The sequence below is a fragment of the Scyliorhinus canicula genome, chromosome 1, assembly GCF_902713615.1.
Source record: "Scyliorhinus canicula chromosome 1, sScyCan1.1, whole genome shotgun sequence".
Taxonomy (NCBI): Eukaryota; Metazoa; Chordata; class Chondrichthyes; order Carcharhiniformes; family Scyliorhinidae; genus Scyliorhinus; species Scyliorhinus canicula.
Genome location: NC_052146.1, coordinates 161,656,911 through 161,678,211, shown reverse-complemented (window position 1 = coordinate 161,678,211; position 21,301 = coordinate 161,656,911). Strand labels below are relative to the sequence as shown.

The 21,301-nt window shown below is 44.5% G+C and overlaps 1 protein-coding gene across 11 annotated transcripts in view; it reads right to left on the bottom strand.

Moving 5' to 3' along the window:
- The window catches only part of adgrb2 (adhesion G protein-coupled receptor B2), a 1,298,770-nt gene that overhangs the window by 92,419 nt on the left and 1,185,050 nt on the right, over positions 1–21,301 (bottom strand). For all 11 annotated transcript variants that reach the window (XM_038801790.1, XM_038801818.1, XM_038801834.1 and 8 more), the window contains 2 exons: positions 6,586–6,652; positions 5,230–5,315 (listed from right to left, as the gene is read on the bottom strand). In XM_038801790.1, the coding sequence (XP_038657718.1) occupies positions 5,230–5,315; positions 6,586–6,652 (153 nt within the window). The remainder of the gene's footprint in view (positions 1–5,229; positions 5,316–6,585; positions 6,653–21,301) is intronic.

The following is a 21,301-nucleotide window of genomic DNA, read 5'->3' as shown; positions in this document are numbered from 1 at the left end:
ATTTGCAGATGTCATGTCCAGGGTGTTAAAGGTGAGGGTGGCACCGAGTCCAGAGGTGCCACTTTTTTGAAGTGTTGGAAGACCCGGGAGTCCAGGGGGTGAGAGAGGCTGATATTTTGGCCTTAGCCTCTTTGGTAGCCCGGAGATGGATCTTACTAGCGTGGAGGAGCTCGAAGCCCCCTAAAGCAGAGGTATGGGTTAGTGACATGGCTGGGTTTCTCAGGCTTGAGCAAATTAAGTTCGCCCTGAAAGGTTCATCATTAGGATTCGTTCGGAGGTCGCAGCCATTTATCGACTTCTACGGAGAAAATTGAACCATCAGCAGATTCAATATGGGGGCGGGGTTTAGGGAGCAAGGGGGTTAGACTATGTCAGTCTAGCTCAGGTGAGAACTGTGGGAGATGGAAGGATGTGATACGCATTGAACTATGTTTATATCTGTACTTGTGTCTTTTGTTATTATAAAACCATAAATGCCTTCATAAAATTTTTTTAAAGTAACTATTCTTCTTTGATAGGATTTATTGGGCCCCCTGATGGTTCATCCAGTGATAGCTGGCCCATAGAGACTAGAATGACTCCAGTTTGACCAGAGCTGTACAAGCTCATTTGATTTTAACAGGGATATAGGTTCCAGTCCTACACTAGGCTTCGGTGATCCATAGGATAATGAAGAAAAATTATCAGTCAGGTTTCTTGCTTCTGATTGCCATCCACTCAATCCTGCTGGAGGTACACATGTGTGAATAGGATGCCTACTGCAGGTCAACAATCTAACAGCATTCAGCGCCTTGGCTTAGTCAGAACAAATGTTCACTTAATTATGTCACAGCATATGTGTTGTTGGGATAGAATTAGTGATTGTAAATGTCTTTTTGGTAGCAGAGGGGTTAATTTATTTTGGCACTTCAGACTATATTTAGAGATCAAAACTTGTCTATGATGTTAATAGTTACTAGTTTAATGGGTATTATTTTAACAGGATGATCAATAACCATTTATTTATCATCAATAGTACATCCAATAAAATGCCTGAGCACCACCCTCTGGCTCCGCTTAATGTACAACCTTTAATTAGACATCCATAATTTATTCTTTTAAAACCACAGAAGATCTTTCCCCACAATTATATGTTGACTTATACATTTAATCACCTGACAACGGAACAGTCAATGAATTGATAGTGGTCTCTGTTTGAAAACGTGCACACAAGTTTCTACTGTTATAGCATGGCTGAATTGTGAATTTTGCAGATGTTAAAAACACTCTGCATTCAATTAAATATTGCAACCTTTATTAATAATTGAATTAAATACCAGCTGTCAAAAGCAAAGAATGTCAATATGAAATGACCCTTTGCAACCGAGCGATCCACTTGCCTAACATCCATTTTAAATTTATTTTCCTTGATCTGTCTTTCAAGTTAGTTGTTATAAAATATTTTTGTAGTGACACTGACCACAATTAATATTGTTCTGATCACAAACATGTCAATTCAGCATTTAGCCTCAGCTGTTTTCACAAGACCAGAGCTAGGTGTTTCTACTCATTCAGAGTGCAGTATGGAGCTTTGAGCACTGGAGACCCATAATGGATGAAGTCACTTTTTTTTAACATGCCATTAGACATTCAAGGTTCATTTGCCATAAAACCGGAAGCATGAGGTTGAAGTGTCAGCCAAATAAGGTAATATGTAATAAGCATTTCATTTATATTAGAACATTATTTCAATGCTTAGTGTCAAAAAATCACTGTAATATCAGGCTGGGTTTTACAATGGGAATGGGGTCCCCACCTTCCCCACCCGTGTAAAAATCAGGGGAAGCCCACTCGCCTTGGTTTACTTGCCCTGAATCAATTTAAAGGCCATCAGGAAAGGGCTTGAGGGGCCAGGGTGAACAGGGTCATGGGGAAAGGGAAATGGGTGGAGGGGAATACCTGGGCATGGGCTATAAACGGGCACATGAAAAGGAAGCACCAGGCAGACAGGACACGGTGCTAGCCTCCACCATCGAGGGTAAATTACAGCATAGGCATTTGGAACCTGATGGCATGACACCCAAACTATGCCCCCCCACACCTGCCATCCTATCCCTAGGGCATCAAGGGGCTGTAAAGTTACAGCCATCTTTTCAGAATACAATAGAGCATAAAATCAAGAATAAATTACAGTACAGGAGGTCATTTGGTCCATAGTGTCTGTGTTGGTCGAAAAAGATCTGTCAAGTCGAACACTACGTTCCAGCTCTTGATCTATAGCCCGGCAGATTACATCACCTCAACTTCACATTCAAATGCTTTTTAAATGCAACTATGAGCCTTTAAGGTAGTAAGTTCCACTATTACCCTTTGGGTGAAAATATTTTCCCTCAACTCCCCTCTAGTCCTTTTGCCAATTATCTGAAATCTGTGCCCCTGTATTGACTAGTCTGATAAGGGAAATAGGTCCTTCCTATCCACTCTATCTAGGCTGCTCCTAAATTTATACATCTCTATTGGGACACTGCATTATCTTCAATCTAGAGCAACACACACTTCATGAGTGCTTTTAGTTTTAGCATAGTGTACAGTTCAGTGGTGGAAGAGAGATTCAGTATTTTGTGTGTGTGTATAGAGGGTGGGGCGAGTTAAAGAAGGACGTTAGGAATTAGATAATAGTTAACCAGTTGCCCCAGTGAAGACCCGACGCAGCAGAGAAGACTCAACGGTGGACTACAGGATGGACAGAAGCAGCATGTGAGACCCACCTTCACAGAAAAGGGCCCTGAGATGACAGAGACTCAGAGGATTGGACCCCCAGCTCGACCCAGTTCATTGGCAGGGGTAGTATTAGAATTTTGGGCATATTATAGTTGGGATAATTTGGTGGGGGGGTAACTGTTTTATTGAGTTTCAAAATAAACTCGGGTTGAATTGTGAAAAAAAAGTTAAATCAGTTGTATTGCTGCCTATATAATTATAGTTATTGTTATTAATAAAAGTTGGTTGTGTTTAAATTTACAACCCTGGTGACTGTAATTATTGGATAGCCAGAGAGCACAGACTTTCGGTATTTTTTGAGAATGGATAGTTAATTTTAATTGTGTCACAACTGCGGTTAAGTGGGGCTGGAATTGACAGCACACTAGCCCAGGAGTGTATAATACATCCATCCTTCAGGGAAAAGCATTAAAGTTAGAGGAGGTCAGAAAGTGAGATTCGGGTGTTCTAGTGCATAGATCTCCAAAGGTTCATAAACAATGCTGTAAAGCAAGCGTTTAGAGTTAATAAGAACTGGTGTGTACTGATAGGGCAATGGTAGAGAAGACTAAAACTACTTTAACCTTGGACAAGTTCTTGGTCAGGCTTGAGTGAGAGTACTGCCATATGTTTGCAATATCTTCTTGCATATGTTCACAAAAAGAAGAAATCCTATCCAGCCAATTATCGTCACTTTGATCTACTCTCAATCATCAGTGATCAATCAGATGGAATGTGTAACTCACAATGCTGTCCCATCCAAAAATAAGAGTGGTATTGCCTAATCTAGACCCCTTTGTTGCCTAGAGGAATACAGAAAAAGAAAACATATGATAGGCACAAAGAACTAAGCACTGCAGATAGCCTAGATGAATATAGGAAATAAGGAAATCAAGAGAGGGTAAAAGAAACACCTTAGTTACCAACAAAGGTACACACGGGGATGAGGCTATAGGGGTGATTATTTGGACGTGTATATGATGATGAATTGAATAGAGGAATTATTTTTCATTTGAGGTAGCAGTTCAATACTACAACTAGATAGGTTAGGAAATATCAGAACTTACAATTAAAACTTGTATAAGGTCAGATCTATCTGGGATGTGTGGAGATGCTTCTTTTCTCAAAGGAGAGTGGATTTCTGGAAGTGGTTGCCTGCAGGAGAGTCAAACCTCTGTTTTGGTTGTGTTAAAGGTTATCTGGTACAAAAGGTAGGTACTGTATCGAATTGTCAGGGCTGGAGTTATCATATGGACTAGTTTCGATCACCCAGTGGGGTGTCACAGTGAGGAATCTCCCAAATCAGGCTTAGTGCAAGAGGATCTGAAAATTCGCTCTTGCTTGTTTTTTGCTGTCGCACAAGTTGAATATCTACCCCCCCCAGTAACCTCAGCCCCACCCCAAAATCTTCATCACAGAGAGAGGTCATTAGAGTTGGTGCAAGCTGCACACCTGGCTGAACTACTTTAATCTTTCTTCTGCCATTTTGTACTCTGCACATTCTAATTGTGAACTTTTACTATTCGGTTCAGGAAGGTTATTTGACTTCTAGCAACTTAAGAATGTCAGACACATCCTTAACATTACTTTGTTTTTGTTCAGTGTGGCCTGGTTCATGGTTTGCTGATACCAAGTTGTAATGACCAGTTTAGACTGCATTGCAGGTTACTAAATTAGGAATTAGTCGTGCTTTCTTTTTCAAAGGTTTGATTGATTCAGTAATGTCATGCTCTGTGGGAGTTCATTCTGTAAAGTCACAACTTAAACTGTGAAGGAGATCTGCTATATTCCTGTGTTCTTTTCCAGGCAAAACAAAGCTTCCGCTGGTCTCTTTTTAAAAGCTTTTCAGAATGATGAACATCTTGCTATGCTACATTGTTCCTAACCTTTCACTGCATTATGGTTTACACATAAATAATTTGCCCGAATATTAAAGTTTGCATATCCTTCCAGTCTCTATTGTAATCATTCCAAGGTCAGTAACATACACCATACTGCAGGTGGTCACATTTCACCATGACTCTATCTACTCTGTATGGCAGACTGCAACTTGTCTTGGGCATAACATTTATCTCTATTGTTTTTTGTTGAGTGGAAGTCAGTGGTAACTCTCCAGTAAATTGTTTACTCTGAATGCACAGCACAATTTTTTTATTGTGCAGTTCAAAATGGGAAGTCAATTGAGCTTGTGATTCGTGAAAATTCAGTCATCCTTAAAGAAGTGGGGTCTTTATAAATTTCCAGCCATTCTAATTGATTCTGGAGTAAGGTGATTGGTTATAAATCAATCAGACATGTTTCAACTGAATATTGAGGAATTTTAATCAATGGAATAGCAAAAGAGAAAATAAACTCTATAGACAGTAAAAAGGTAATTGACAGATGCAGGACATTTCAAATGTGATTTTCAATTATTACAAAATGAAATGCAAGTTAAACTAAAATAAAATGTCACGTTACATACATGAAAAACAAAAAGCCAATACCTACCCAGCTCGCTGCTTTTTGGACTTATCTGAAATTCCATCTCGGGACATAAGTTTGTTGAATACTATGATCCCAATGAGCATGTTTACCTTGTGAAGGAAAACCAAGAGTTAGCAGACGGGTCTAATCAAGCATCAGTTCTCACAATGATATAAAAGTGAAGCCTACATTTTCTCCAGGGAAGCAAAAAGTAGTTCATACAGGCTTTAATTCAATTTTCAAGAAAACACTGCTTTGCACTAGTTGAAGGTTAGACAAACAGGTTATTGTGTTCCAGAAAAATCTTGGTTTGTAAAATATTGTGCAAAGGTGGGAGGCGGTGGTAGTCGTGTTGTCATTGGACCAGTAATCCATAGGCCCAGGGTAATGCTTTGGGCACCTGGGCTCAAATTCCACCATGGCTTGAATTTAATAAAAATCTGGAACTCAAGAGTCCAATGATAACCATGAAACCATTGTTGATCGTCTTAAAAACCCATCTAGGATAGATAGATGTTGGCCATCTAGAAACGGCCTAGGATACTATTTAATTCAAAGTGAATTAGGGATGGGCAATAAATGCTGGTCTAGCCAGCAATGCCCACATGCAATGAATAAATAAAATGAATGTTGAGGTTCATAAATGATAAGAGATTTCATAGATAGTTTTGATGGTTTATTTATCAACTACTTTCAATCAAATTTATAAAATAATAATTTAAATATTTGTCCACATGTCAATACATTCTCAAAAATCAGCCTGTTCTAAAAATTCTGATGAAGGTAATATGGGGACAGGAATTCTCTGGTCGTCGGGATTCAGTTTTCCCACTGACAGCACACCCCATCTGCGGGTTTCACAGTGGCATGGAACGGTTTCAATGGGAAATCCCATTGACAAGCGGTGGGAGGATAGAATCCCACCATCAGTTAAAGGCATGTCGTTGAGGAACCCGTGGCTAGGAGACTGGAGAATCCCGCCCCATTCCTGTAGTTGCCCTGTTTATCAGTAGCCTAAAGAACTGCAGGTAAATTTCCTCTGGTCAATAACCTATTATTTATTAACATGTTTGCTCGAAATGCAGAACGTGAGAACTGCTGCCCAGTTGTTTCGAATTTATTTGAAATATTGATCAAAACAATACATACTCATTTATGTATAAATTAATCCAGAAAAGCCAATAGTGAACAAAATTCAGGGATCAAATCTCAGAATTAGTAACTTTTTCCTACAATTTCCAAAATAAGGCAAGTACAAAGCACAAATTTATATATCCGATTCTCATGACTTATGGCATGCATCAACGTAAAGCTGTTAATATTCAGTTACATGAAATTTGCCCATGTCATGTAACGTGTAACATTAAAAATACGATTTACCAACACAATGATTGCAGCTGGTCCAACAAATGCATAAAGGAGGCCTCCATCCAAAGATAACCAACAGCTGGAAGCAAGCAAAAAACAATAATTTTCAGAGGAACATACTTATCATTGATAAACAGCATAAATGGTGTTTTACTGAACTAAAAAGAGAAACAGAAGGGATATGGGTTGACTCCAGATTCCCTTTGTTCTTTCCATTAGAGGGCATTGTTTCCTGCTCGGTACATCCTCTATACTCCAGTCCCTTTGGATTAAAGGATAAATTGCCATTTGCCAACCCAATCTTTTGCTGTACCTGCTAACTTTCTGTGATCCTTGTATGTGTCCACTCAAATCTCTCCAAACATCAACATTGAGACTTCCCATGACTTTTAAAAAATGTTGCGCTGAACAGGCTGATTCTATTCTTACTATCAAATACATAACCTCATGTTTCGCCACAATATATATATTCTGTCACCTTGTTGTTTATCATAGCTAAAGCCCCAGCACTGATCCTTATGGCAGACCACTAGTTACAACCTGCCAACCGAGAGTGCCATAATTATGCCCCTCCGCTCTGCTTCCTATCCATTAAATGATCCACCATCTATGTTAATATACTGGCTTATCTCCATGAGCCCTTATCTAATGTGATGTTCTGCCTAATCAATAATGCAATTCCTCCTCCTCTTTTACCTTCCCCTCTATCATGCCTGAAACTTCTAAACCCTGGGACGTTCAGCTGCAATTTGTGAATTAAATTGAATATTCAGATGGTTCCTAAAGCAAGCAATTGCCCATCAGAAGTTTGAAGATTGTCACGCAATCCTTTCCTGGCAAGTTCCAGGCAGGTTCGCCAGCACATCTTGGGATACCGACCAGATACACTTGCCCTGGAGCGCAAAGTTATTGTTATGATGTTTTTTGCTTAATGTTCTATTCAGGAATAAAGCTAGTAAGGGGGCCTATAAGCTATTCTTACCAACATTATTATTCCTAATCTCAATTCGTATTTATTGTTTCTTGATCTTCTGAGTCAAAATCCTTTCTTATGACTGTCCTTGTGTGATCCTTTACTATCAGGGATGCTCACCCTTCTTTTCCACTCTCCCTGTCTTTCTAAAAGGCTGTGTACCCGGGAATATTTATTTCCTAACTTCAGTCAAAAGAAAGGACTATAGGAAAAGGGATATCAGCCATGGATATCCAAAGAAATAAAGGAGGGCATTAAATTGAAAGCAAATGCATACAAAATGGCAAAATTAGTGGGAAACTAGAGGATTGGGAAATCCTTAAAGGCCTTGAAAAAAGCTGTAAAGAAAAGTAAGATAGATTATGAGTGTAAACTAGCTCAGAATATGAAAACAGATAGCAAAGGTTTCTACAAATATATAGAATGAAAAAGAGTGGCCATGGTAAACATTGGTCCTTCAGAGGATGAGAATGAGGATTTAATAATGGGAAATGACGAAATGGCGAGGCATTGAACAGGTATTTTGTGTCGGTCTTCACAGTGGAAGACACATATAACATTCCAATAATTGATGGCAAGGAGGCTATGCCAGGTAAGGATCTAAAAACAATCATTATCACTAAGAAGGTTGAGTTGGGCAAGCTAATGGGGTTAAAGGTAGACCAATCTCCTGGCCCTGTTGGAATGCATCCCAGGGTACTAAACAAGATGGTGGGGGAAATAGCAAATGCGCTCATGGTAATTTATTAAAATTGATTAGACTCCGGAGCGGTTCAAGCAGATTGGAAAACAGGAAATGTGATGCCACTGTTTAAAAAAGGAGGTAGCTGTAGAGGGTTAGCTCAACTTCTGTAGTGGGGAAAATGCTTAAATCTATCATCGAAGAAGAAATAACAAATCATCTGAATAGAAATTGTCCCATTGGGCAGACGCAGCATGGGTTCATGAAAACAGGTCATGTTTAACTAATTTACTGAAATTCTTTGAGGATATTACGAGCGCAGTGGACAACCGGGAACCGGTTGGGATGTGGTGTATCTGGATTTCCCGAAGACATTCGACAAGTTGCCGCACAAAAGGCTGCTGCATCAGATAAAGGTGCATAGCGTTAAGAGTACTGTATTAGCATGGGTAGAGGATTGGTTAACTAACAGAAAGCAAAGAGTGGGGATAAATGGGTGTTTTTCTGGTTGGCGATCAGTGGCTAGTGGTGTGCCTCAGGGATCAGTGTTGGGACCATAATCGTTTACAATTTACGAAGATAAATTAATAACTAAACAACCTTTATTGTCACAAGTAGGCTTACATTAATACTGCAATGAAGTTACTGTGAAAAGCCCCTAGTTGCCACATTTCGGCACCTGTTCGGGTACACAGAGGGAGAATTTAGAATTCTCAGCTGGTACGGGAATTGAACTCGCGCTGCTGGCCTTTGGCATCACAAACCAGCTGTCTAGCCCACTGAGCTAAACCAGCCCCGATATTGATTTGGAGTTGGGGACCAAGTGTAATGTGTCAAAGTTTGCAGATGACATTAAGATGAGTTGGAGAGCAAAGTGTGCAGAGGACACTGAAAGTCTGCAAAGGGATATAGATAGTTTAAGTGAGTGGGCAACAGTCTGGCAGATAGAGTACAGTGTTGGTAAATGTGAGGTCATCCATTTTGGTAGGAATAACAGCAGAATGGACTATTAGTTAAATGGTAAAATATTACAGCATGCTGCTGTGCAGAGGATACTTGGTGTCCTCGTATATGAATCGCAAAAAGTTGGTTTGCAGGTGCAGAAGGTGATTAAGAAGGCAAAAGGAATTTTGTCCTTCATCGCTAGATGGCTTGAGTTTAAAAACACGGAGGTTATGTTGCAGTTGTATAGGGTGCTGGTGAGACCACATCTGGAGTACTGTGTACAATTTTGGTCTCCTTACTTGAGAAAATATATACTGGCATTGGAGGGTGTGCAGAGGAGATTCACTAGGTTGATTCCAGAGTAGAGAGGATTGGTTTATGAGGAGAGACTGAGTAGATTGGGATTATACTCATTGGAATTTAGAAGAATGAGGGGGGGATCTTATAGAAACATATAAAATTATGATGGGAATAGATAGGATAGAAGCCGGGAGGTCGTTTCCACTGGTGGGTGAAACTAGAACTAGAGGGCTTTGCCTCAAAATAAGGGCAAGCAGATTTAGTACTGAGTTGATGACGAACTTCTTCATCAAAGGGTCGTGAATTTGTGGAATTCCCTGCCCAGTGAAACAGTTGAGGCGACCTCGTTGAATGCTTTTAAGGCAAAGATAGATAGATTTTTGAACAGTAAAGAAATTAAGGGTTATGGTGAGCGGGTGGGTAAATGGAGCTGAGTCCAGAAAAAATAAGCCATGATCTTATTGAATGGTGGAGCAGATTTGAGCGGCCAGATGGCCTACTCCTGCTCCTAGTTCTTATGTCACCAGATCACCATGTCACTGTAATGACAATTCAATCCAAACCATTTATCTCTATTTACACCACAAGTTCATCTTCTTTATGTGGTTGCTTCAGTCATTCAGACAAGGATCATTTTACTTAATTTTTACTGCTATTTTTTGCATAGATCTCATTTGCTATTATACTTTTTCTGTTAAACCCCTATCTCTTCCTGTCACTCTTCTTGCCTTTACCCAATCTGCAACATTTATCTAAGCCTCCAACTTTTCCCTTGAAATTTCTAATTCACTTTTCATCTTCGCTATCCTACTCTTTTAGTTTAAAGTCCTATCTTAAGCTCTACCCATTTAATTTGCCAGGGCACAGATCTCAGCTCAGTTTTAGTGGATTCCATTCCAAAGTAAAAGCTCCCTCGAAACCCTCTCTTCCCACAACACTTTGAGCCAAGCATTTAATTCTCTAATTTGCTTGTGTTACAACAATTTAGGTCAATGCATAGTCAATTTCAGCCCCAAGAACCCCGGAGACACAACACAAGTAAATTAACCAATAATTCTTATAAAAATACCCAATGGCCACGATTCTCCGCAACCACGATGGGTGGGAGAATAGCGGGAGGTCCGCTCCCACACCTCCCGCTATTCTCCCACAAAATGGCGTGTCCGGTTTTACGACATGCCGCTCGGTGAAACTCCAACCCGGATGGGCCGAGCGGCATGCCATTCCCGACTTGTTCATGACGGCGGCAACCACACCTGGTCGCTGCCATCGTGAACATGGCGTGCCAGGTAAGTGTGGGGCCTAGGAGAGACGGATTGGGGATCGAGCACCATGACCGTGCTCGGGAGGGGACTGGCCCGCGACCGGTGCCCACCGATCATCGGGCCGGCATCTCAAGGGGACGCACTCTTTCCCCTCCGCCACCCCGCAAGATCAAGCCGCCACGTCTTGCGGGGCGGCTGAGGGGAAAGATGGCAACCGCGCATGCGCGGCTAACGTCATTATGCTCCGCCGCAGCGTCATTCTTGGCGCGCCGTGACTTGAAGCCAGGGACAAGGCCCGGCTGCCGAGTTTCCCGGTACGGCCCGCCTATCGCCCCGGGTAGGGGAGAATAGGGGGCCGGGAGAGGCTTCCGACGTCGTCGTGAACCTCTCCAGGTTTCACAACGGCGTCGGGCCTTGCGGAGGATTCCGCCCAATGTCTTTGGTCCTTTGCTGCCCAATAATTATAGTCACCAGGTTTGTAAGTTGAAACTCAATTACTGTTTATTTGTAACAAGAATAAGGATGAAGTATGCAGCAGATACAGTTAGTTAAATATTATCAAATACGTAACTTCTACTTTAATTTGAAAAGGGAGCAAAAAAGTAAGTGGAAAAGGAAAGAGTCTTTGCTTCAGCTGATGTTTCCTTGCATGCTTTCTTCACAGTAAGCTTGTGAATCATAGTCCTCGCTTTACTGGTTTTCCTGCAGCTTTTAAAAACACCGTACTCACAGCTTTCCTGCAGAAACAGAGTCCCTGTTTCATCAAAGTTTTCAATCAGTTCTGGTCTGCCTTCAGGCCCTGTTTCATCAAATGCAGTATTCACAGGCAGCTTCTAGAGAAAGATAGTCAATTCAGACCATATTTCTGGGGAGAGTTAACAGATTCTGGACTTCGCCAACACAGCCTGTAATGGTTCTCCTGTAAACAGACTCATCCAGACTTTCTGCCAGTTAAGAGACACAGCCTTTCTGGAGAAAAATGGAGAGGAGAGAGAGTGGGTCTGATCTTCTCTTTAAGTTGCCAGGAGTCAAAAAGAAACCGAAGTGAAAACCTCATGACTCTGAAAACATTACAGTGGGATCAGATCCAATTGCCACTGGTTACTTGGCAGAGCACCACCTTTTGAGCCAATTCATTCTCCATCAGCCAAATCAATCAAAACGAGTCTCAGCCAATGTCTGACATTGGTGAGGGTCAGTCTACACCTCCAGTCCAAACCAGCACAGGTTTCTGCTTGAATTAAAGGACCCCTACAATCTATATTAAGGCTGATCTGTATTTCAATTCCATTTACTCACAGTTGTCCTATAGCCTTCAGTACTCCTACCACAGTGGTTAGTACTGCTGCCTCACAACACCAGGGACCTGGGTTCGATTCCGACCTTGGATGACTGTGTGGCGTTCACACAATCTCCCTGTGTCTGCATAAATTTCATCCAGGTACTCCAGTTCCCTCCCGCAGTCCAAAGATGTGTAGATTAAGTGGCTTGGTCATGCAAAATTTCCCCTTAGTGCCCAAAGGTTGGGTGGGGTTACAGGCATAGGATGGGGAGTGGGCCTTGGTAGGGTCCTCTTTCAGAGGGTGGTTGCAGACTTGATGGGACGAATGGTCTCCTTTAGCACTGCAAGTTTTCTGATAGATTATTGATTCATTGATGTCTTTAGGTACAAATTGAGTGCATAGATAAAGAGTGGAATTAATCAAAATGCCATTTTAGGGTCTTGTCTGTAGAAATTCAGAACTTGTTTCAACGAATGTTTAATTATAATGAATAGACCATTGTATTTCAGTGCATTTAGTAATAAGAATATATCAAATAATTAGTTACAGCAAGGTTTATGGTTAGCAGTGGCGTGAGAAACCTGTTCTCATGAGGTAGCATACGTAGACACTGAATTATTCCTGATGGACATCAATAAATCTTAAGTAAGAAGTCTTGCAACACCAGGTTAAAGTCCAACAGATTTGTTTCAAACACCTGTTGGACTTTAACCTGGTGTTGCAAGACTTCTGACCGTGCTCACCCCAGTCCAACATCTCCACATCAATAAATCTTAAGTAATGGTTAATGTTTGATTAATAAATCATCCTCGAGGTAACAGACATCTATTTGACAAATCAGGAGGTCTCAGCTGAGAATTAGAGACCAATGAGGGTAAATGAGGGATTAGACCATCAATAAGGATTTCCTTAAAAGTAAGACCTCATGATCAGGGTTTTGTTCCTGCATTCCTGAATTCTTGAATCATCTTGTTTATGTTTAAAGTGATTCTTTATGCTTTTAAGTTTAATTGTTTTTGCCATGTGTTTGACCCTTGTATGTATTGTTTGATACTTCGTTTCTAAGTTTTGATTCAGTTCATATTCAAGTATATTCAAGTGAAAAATAGCAATAAAGTTGTATAAAGGGGCTTTTAAAGCAGACCAAGGCAGGCCAGCAATACGGTTCAATACCCGTTCCAGCCTCCCTGAACAGGCACCGGAATGTGGCGACTAGGGGCTTTTCACAGTAACTTCATTTGAAGCCTACTTGTGACAATAAGCGATTTTCATTTCATTTCATTTTCATTTTTGACATCTCCAATGAACTGGACTATAGACTGTCATTAGAAGATAAAATAAGAGATCCTGCAGATTTTATGGGCTGAATGGCCTCCTTTGGAGCAGCAGGGTTTCTAATAAAAATCTGTCAATGTTATCATTTTCTGTTTTCTAAATTGCAGGGGTTGAGATAGCTAAAGGTGTTTTCAATGCAGACAGGAAAGGAATACAACAGTTGAAAAGAGTTGGCAGGGCAGAGAGTTTGTGCTGGGATGTGGAGTTGGAGAAACTTGCAGGACCACAAAGTGGTTTGAAGATAATACTGATGACTTATTAGATGGCCCTCTTGGGGAGTGGGAACAATTGAGATTGGTAAACTCGTGCTTAATTAGATTTGAGATAAAAGGTAGGCCTTGGAGTTCTGTGTGTAGGTTGCAGCTGGCTAGAAAAATGCTGAAGAAATCAAGCCTTGAGGTGATGAAGGCAAACAATAAGGATTTCATTGATGAGTGTACAGAAGTATGTTTATTTAATTGATAAGCTTAATATTGGCAGTACAGTAACACAGTGCATTTGAGCCACTGCCGCATATTTGGAATAGTTGCACATGGGTGTGCAGTTGAATTGTTTCATTTGTTGAATTCCTCATATTAGGGACACCCAAAGCAACCCGTGGTTGGAATCCAAGCACCACCCAAGAACAGTGGTGTGCATCAGGGGTCTGTGCTGGCGCCACAACTTTTCACAATATACATTAATGATCTGGAAGAAGAAACTGAAAGCAGATGATGCAAAGATCTGCAGAGGGCCACTTAGTATTGAGGAAGCAAGGGGGCTGCAGAAGAATTTGGACAAGCTAGGAGAGTGGGTAGTGAAGTGGCAAATGAAATACAATGTGGAAAAGTAGGAGGTTATGTACCTTGGAAGGAGGAATTTAGGCATAGACTATTTTCTAAATGGGGAAATGATTAGGAAATCAAAAGCACCAAAGGACTTGGGAGTCCTTGTTCACGATTCTCTTAAGGTTAACGTGCAGGTTCAGTCAGCAGTTAAGAAGGCAAATGCAATGTTAGCATTCATGTCAAGAGGGCTAGAATACAAGACTTCTTAAGGCTGCATAAGGCTCTGGTCAGACCCATTTGGAGTATTGTGAACAGTTTTGGGCCCCGTATCTAAGGAAGGATGTACTTGCCTTGGAAAGGGTCCAGAGGAGGTTCACAAGAATGATCCCTGGAATGAAAAAATGGTCGTATGAGGAACGTCTGAGGACTCTGGGTCTGTACTCGTTGGAGTTTCGAAGGATGAGGGGGGATCTTGTTGAAACTTACAGGATACTGCGAGGCCTGAATAGAGTGGACGTGGAGAGGATATTTTCACTTGTAGGAAAAACTAGAACCAGAGGACACCATCTCAGACTAAAGGGATGATGCTTTAAAACAGAGATGAGGAGGAATTTCTTCAGCCAGAGGGTGGTGAATCTGTGGAACTCTTTGCCGCAGAAGGCTGTGGAGGCCAAATCACTGAGTGTCTTTAAGACAGAGAAAGATAGGTTTTTGATTAATAAGGGGATCAGAGGTTATGAGGAGAATGGGGATGAGAAAATATCAGCCATGATTGAATGGCGGAGCATACTCGATGGGCTGAGTGGCCTAATTCTGCTCCGAGGTCTTATGGTTTGTTGGCAGCCAGTTTTAGAGAAGCCTTTGTTAATGCTTCAGGGTCACATTGCTGTTCACCTATGGGAGTCCCAAAGAAGGAAAGGAGAAGAAAGTATCTTAAAATAGAGGCAACCTCATTCTCAGTCTCTTTCTTTGATTTCTTGTCCAAGTGATGTTAATGGACAATAGGTTATGAGCAGTTAAGACAACTAAAATTGGCAATAACATTTAAAAATGTTGGAATGTTGTACCTTTGAAACTGCAAGTTACTGGAGCCTTTGGGCGGGATTCTCCCCTACCCGGCGTGACGGAGGGTGCCGGCGTAGGGGAGTGGCGCCAACCACTCAGGGGTCGCGCCTCCTCCAAAGGTGGGGAATTCTCCCCACCTTTGGGGGCCAGCCCCGCGCCGGAGCAGTTTGCACCGGTAGACTGGCGCAAACACCCGGCGCAGTCGGTAGCGGGGCTGGCCGAAAGGCTTTCGGCGGTCGGCGCATGCGCCGGCAGTGACGTCAGCGGCAGCTGGCCGCTGACCTCACTGCCGGCGCATGCGCGATGCGGGGTTCTCCTCCGCGTCCGCCATGGCGGAGGCCGTGGCGGCGCGGAAGGAGAAAGAGTGCCCCCACGGCACTGCCCCGCGGAGTGAGCGGGGGGCCCCGATCGCGGGCCAGGCTTCCGTGGGGCACCCCCCCGGGTCCGATCGCCCCCCGCCCCCCCCAGGACCCCGGGGGCCCGCTCGCGCCGCTGAGTCCGCCGTTTCTGAGGTGGTGTACACCTCGGCGGCGGGAGAAGGCCTCCCAGCGGCGGGACTTCGGCCCATCCGGGCCGGAGATTTAAAGGTGAGTTTTAAAAAAATGAAATCCCGCCGGCGCCAGCTGTTTTCACAGGCTGCCGGCGGGATTTGCACAACGCCGGTTTTTTACCGGCGGGAGAATTAGGAGACCTGCGGGAGCGGAAATCACGCCGCTTCCCGTCAATTCTCCGACCCTGCGTGGGGTCGGAGAATCCCGCCCTTTATTTCTGAGCATTGATAAAGTCTCCGTGTAATTTGGGTCAGAGATCATGTTTAACAAGGTTTGACATGAATTAACGACAAAGATATCATGGGCAGGATTCTCCCCTACCCGGCGGGGCGGGGTGTCCCGGCATAGGGGAGTGGCGCCAACCACTCCGGCGTCGGGCCTCCCCAAAGGTGCGGAATTCTCCGCATCTTTGGGGCTAGGCCCACGCCGTAGTGGTTGGCATCACGCCGACTGGCGCCAAAACTGGCACCAGCAGCCTTTGACGCCCGCCGCCGGGGCTGGCCAAAAGGCCTTCGCCGGTTCGCGCATGCGCCGGTGGTGGCTTCAGCGGCAACTGCCGCTGACGTCACCACCAGCGCATGCGCGCTGGGGGATCCTCTTCCGCCTCCGCATGGTGGAGGCAGTGGCGGCGGCGGAAGAGAAAGAGTGCCCCCACAGCACTGGCCCGCCCGCCGATCGGTGGGCTCCGATCGCGGGCCTGGCCACCATGGGGGATCGGAGAATTTCGCCCCTGATTGCAATTCAACAAAACTAAGTGATATTCTTTACTTTCTAAAATGCACATACTTTTCTGCACGTTAAAGAAGACAATTCACCACTCGTGATCTTTTATAAAAAGCGACAAATAAGTTGATTAATTTATTACTACCCTTTTCCTATGTTTTATCAAAGTAATTAACAACACTAGACACACAGGGCGCAATTCTCCCCCCCAGAATCACGGGGGGTGCCGGGCGAGTCCCGCCACGCCGCCCTGGCACCCGCATGCGATTCTCCCACCCCACCCCCCCAAACTGGCGCGCCGAGATATACGGCTCGCCGCTCGGAGAATCGCCACTCGCCGTTTGTAACGGGCGAGCGGCGATTCTCCGGCCCGGATGGGCCGAGCGGTCTGCCCAATATGACGTGTTCACGCTGGCGTTGACCACACCTGCTCGCTGCCGGCGTGAACAGCATGCGAACGCTGCGGGGGCAGCCTGTGGGGGGGGGGGAAGGGAGGGGGGATCAAGCACCAGGGGGGCGCTCAAAAGGTGTCTGGCAAGAGATCGGTGCCCACCGATCGGCGGCGCGGCCTCTCTGAGAGATGCACTCCTTTCCTCCGCCGCCCCGCAAGATCACTCCGACATTTCTTGCGGGGCGCCCGAGGGGAGGACGGCAACTGCGCATGCGCGGGTTGGCGCCGGCCAACTTGCGCATGTGCGGGTGATGTAATTTACGCGGCGCCGCTCCTAGCCCCACCGGGGGTGGGAGAATAGGAGGCGAGGAGCAGCCTCCGACGCCGGAGTGAAACACTCCGGTTTTCACTCCGGCGTCGGCACTTAGTCTTCCTTTGGGAGAATCCCGCCCACTATCCTTAACTCTGGGGTGGTTCAGATCAGGGTTGTGTGTTGATTGACACCCTGATGATTCTGAACTCCGAAATCCTTCCACTGGCATTTCCACTCTCTTGGACTCCAGGCATGGGACTTGGTTCTTCGACTAGACATACTCTGGTATTTGCAGCATGGTAGCACAGTGGTTAGCACGGTTGCTTCAGAGCGCCAGGGTCCTAGGTTCGATTCCAAGCTTGGGTCACTGTCTATGTGGAGTCTGCACATTCTCCCCGTGTCTGCATGGGTTTTCTCCGGGTGCTCCGGTTTCCTCCCACAGTCCAAAGATGTGCAGGTTAGGTGGATTAGCCATGCTAAATTGCCCTTCTTGTTCAAAAAAAAAGGTTAGGTGGGGTTACAGGGATAGGGGTGGAGGGGTAAAGGTGTGGGGCTTAAGTAGTGTGCTCTTTCCAAGGGACAGTGCAAACTCGATGAGCCAAATGGCCTCCTTCTGCACTGTAAATTCTATGTTCTCTGTTATAACTTGTTCAGCGTTACTGCATCTCAACAGGTTACAGATTGGCATGTTGCTCTGAGTGATGGTTCCAACCTCTCTCTCTCTAACACATGGCTGAAAGGTGTCAGTGGTACAATCTACGTCATGTATTAGCATATCTCCATAATACTACACCTCCCCAAAGTATGCTGTCCTCTTTTTAACTATTTACATTACATTTCTATAACTCCCTGTTTGCAACCACATACTCTACTCAATCCCAATTCCCACTCAACCCCATCCCGAAGTCATAGTTCTGGGGATTCAATCTCCCTCAGTATTCTCAGCCCATAGGAAAGATGGCTCGGGGTCATAGGGGTTTTCTCCTGCAGATGGTGGGAACGTTATCCTCTACAGAATTGGACAACACTTTATCGACGTTGTCAGCATAGCCTGTCGGCAAAGTATAGGTTTCAGAGTGACAGAACTGCAAAGACAACAGAGAGTTTTCACAAAAGAGTGATTCAAAAGAAAAAACTGAAGAGAATGGACTGTTCAACCCTCGGGGACAAAAAGTGAAGTACCTAGGACTTCTGAAGAACCTTTAGCTCCCTTGAAGGACTCTTGAAAGATGCGTCAGAAGAAGGATGATCTGCAACTCCTGGGAATGCTGTCTGAGTTATAGCATCAATTGCTGCATCAGACTCAAAAGAGGCTGAAGAGATTACCGTAGAATCTGTAGAATGCCTACGGGGCAGAAGGAGGCTATTCGCCTCATCAAGTCTGCACTGACCCTCTGAAAAAGCACTCTATGGAGGGCCACTCCTCTGCCCTATCCTCGTAACCCTGCATATTGATGGCAAATCCATCTAACCTGCACATCTTTGCACTGGGAAGGAAAGTGGAGCACCCGGTGGAAACCCACACAGACACGGGGAGAACGTGCAAACTCTGTACAGTCACGCAAGACTGGAATCGAGCCCGGACCCTGGTGCCGTGAGACAGCACTGCTAACCATTGTGCTGTCTGATTTCAATGGAATTTGACAACAAAAACAAATGATTTTCCAGGGGGACCGTTTCTTTTCTAGAGGCAGTGGAATGATAGCCACACTTCTCTCTGTGCGAGTTGTTCCATTAATGGCAACGGGAAGCATTGTTGAGGATATTGAGACAAGATGTCTTCATTTTCTGTAATGAAAGGAATTTCCTGTAAATAGTCAACTCTGGGTCAAGATTATTGTGCAGGATTCTGAAGCTTCAGAAGCGCTAAAGGTAATTCAGCGGCTTCTGTTCTGGCTATTCCCCTGGGAATGTACCAGGTCCACAGCAGTTTGATTCTCGGGAGACTCTAACTTGAACTTAGGCAAGACATTTTCTGTGGAAGATGCTTCATGGACAACAGACATAGACTAGGCAACACATTGGTACATTCCGTCGAACTCAGATCTGTATACTGCTCAACCACCAATAGCACAACTGGTTCTTCGAAAAAGACAACAGAGACATCACAAAGTGCATCCATTAACAGGAAAGATTAATCATTCCCTGGGACATCAATCTCCATGGGATCACTGTGTACTGTAAAGGATTGTCATGTGAGAGTACCTTTAAGAAATGGGTGTTTATCAGTGATGTCAGAGTGTGGGTGGAGCTGGGCTGTCTGTCCGCTTTTTACTTTTGTTTTAGGCTGTTTGCTGCAGGGTGTGTCTTAGTTTTGTTTTTAGAGCTGGATAGCTGCAGTCATAGCCAGAAGGTATATGAGTCTCTCTCTCTGTAATCTAAAGACTGTAAATCACTCCTTTGGTGATTTAAAACTAATAACTGCTTTCAGTAGTGACTTTAACCTGATGTGCTTCTGTTAAACGTTCTTATGTCTTCTGGATGTTAAAAGGACAGCTTAAGGATTACTTTGTGTTGTATTCTTTGCGTGCTGTATTTGAATTAATGGTTGCTAAGATGTTCACTGTATATTTTAAAAAGGTTAACTTGAGTTCATAGAATAAACATTGTTTTGCTTTAAAAAATACATTTCCATTTCTGCTGTACCACACCTGTAGAGTGGGCCGTGAGCTCCCCGTACCACAATCTATTAAAAGTTGTGGGTCAGGTAAACTCCATGATGCACTTTGGGGTTCTCTAAACCCTGGCCATAACAGGGTTCTTCCTCATTACTCTCCAGGAACATCCAATTCAAGTCTAGTAGGTTTTCATGGGAATCGCCACCATCTGCTGTGGTGCCTTCTGTATCTGGCCTTTGAGAAGAAATGAGAGATCCATAACTTCCTTGTCTGTCCTGAGTCTAGTAGATGGTGTCTCTGTGAAAGGAATTTCCTGCTGATTATATAAACTTCCTCAACTTCTGAAGGTAGAATTTCTACTGCTTCTGAAGAAAAAGTTGAAGAGTGGTGCATGAAAGACACTGGGTCGTTCAAAGATGAACATACTTTTTTTCCAGGATTCCCTGAAGTACGCCAATATCACCAATCAATAAGGTTGTACATTGATTGCGAAGATCATAAAGAGACTCAATGATCTGCAGCCCCTTATAGCTAAGGGTAGCAATAATCCTGCCTTTGATTGAAGGTCTACATCACCTGGACCGTGTAATTTTATGCCTGATGGATAAAGGGACTGGCTTCAAGGTCATCTGTTAAGATGTTAACCGTATCAGATTTTTCAAAAGTATCAAAGCCTTGAACTTGGACCAGCAGTTTGGATTAAAACTATGGGCGAGATTCTCCCATATGGGGAGAATCGTAAGGCTGGCGTCAAACCAGGGCGGGTTTGACGCCAGCCCCCCCCTTCCCGACCGGGAACCGATTCTGGTCCCCGGTCGGGGCTAGCAGCCCGACGCCGTAAGCTCCGGCATCACGGGCTTAACGAATTTCGTTAAGCCCGCTTGCCGGAGTTAGCGCCGGCTGACGCGTCATATGACGTCAGCCGCGCATGCGCGGATTGGAAGACTCCAACCCGCGCATGCGCGGATGACGTCATCGCGCATTTGCGCGAAACCCGCGCATGCGCGGGCCGGGTTGCCCCTCAGCCGCCCCGCGAATGGATACTGCGGAGCGGCGGAAGGAGAAATAGTGCGCGGGCATCGGGCCCGCTGCCCGCGATCGGTGCCCACCGATCGCGGGCCCATGGCACCCTTGGCACGGCCGTGGTACTGCCGTGCCAATCGGTGCCATGGTTATAAAATGCGAGTGTTTACGGCCGTTTTTACGAACGGCCAGACCAGGTGGGCGAGATTCTCCGCACTCCCGACGGTGCGGCGAATAGCGTGGCTCGTAAAATTTTACGGCCACGCTGTTCCGACGCCCTCCCGCTATTCTCCCCCCCCCCCCACGCCCAACTCCCGACACGAATCGCTGCCGCCGTTTTTTTACGGCCGGCAGCGATTCACAGCTGATAGATGGGCCGAGTTCCCAGCCCTTTACGGCTGTTTTTACGAACGGCAAACACACCTGGTCTGGCCGTTCGTAAAAACGGCCGTAAACACTCGCATTTTATAACCATGGCACCGATTGGCACGGCA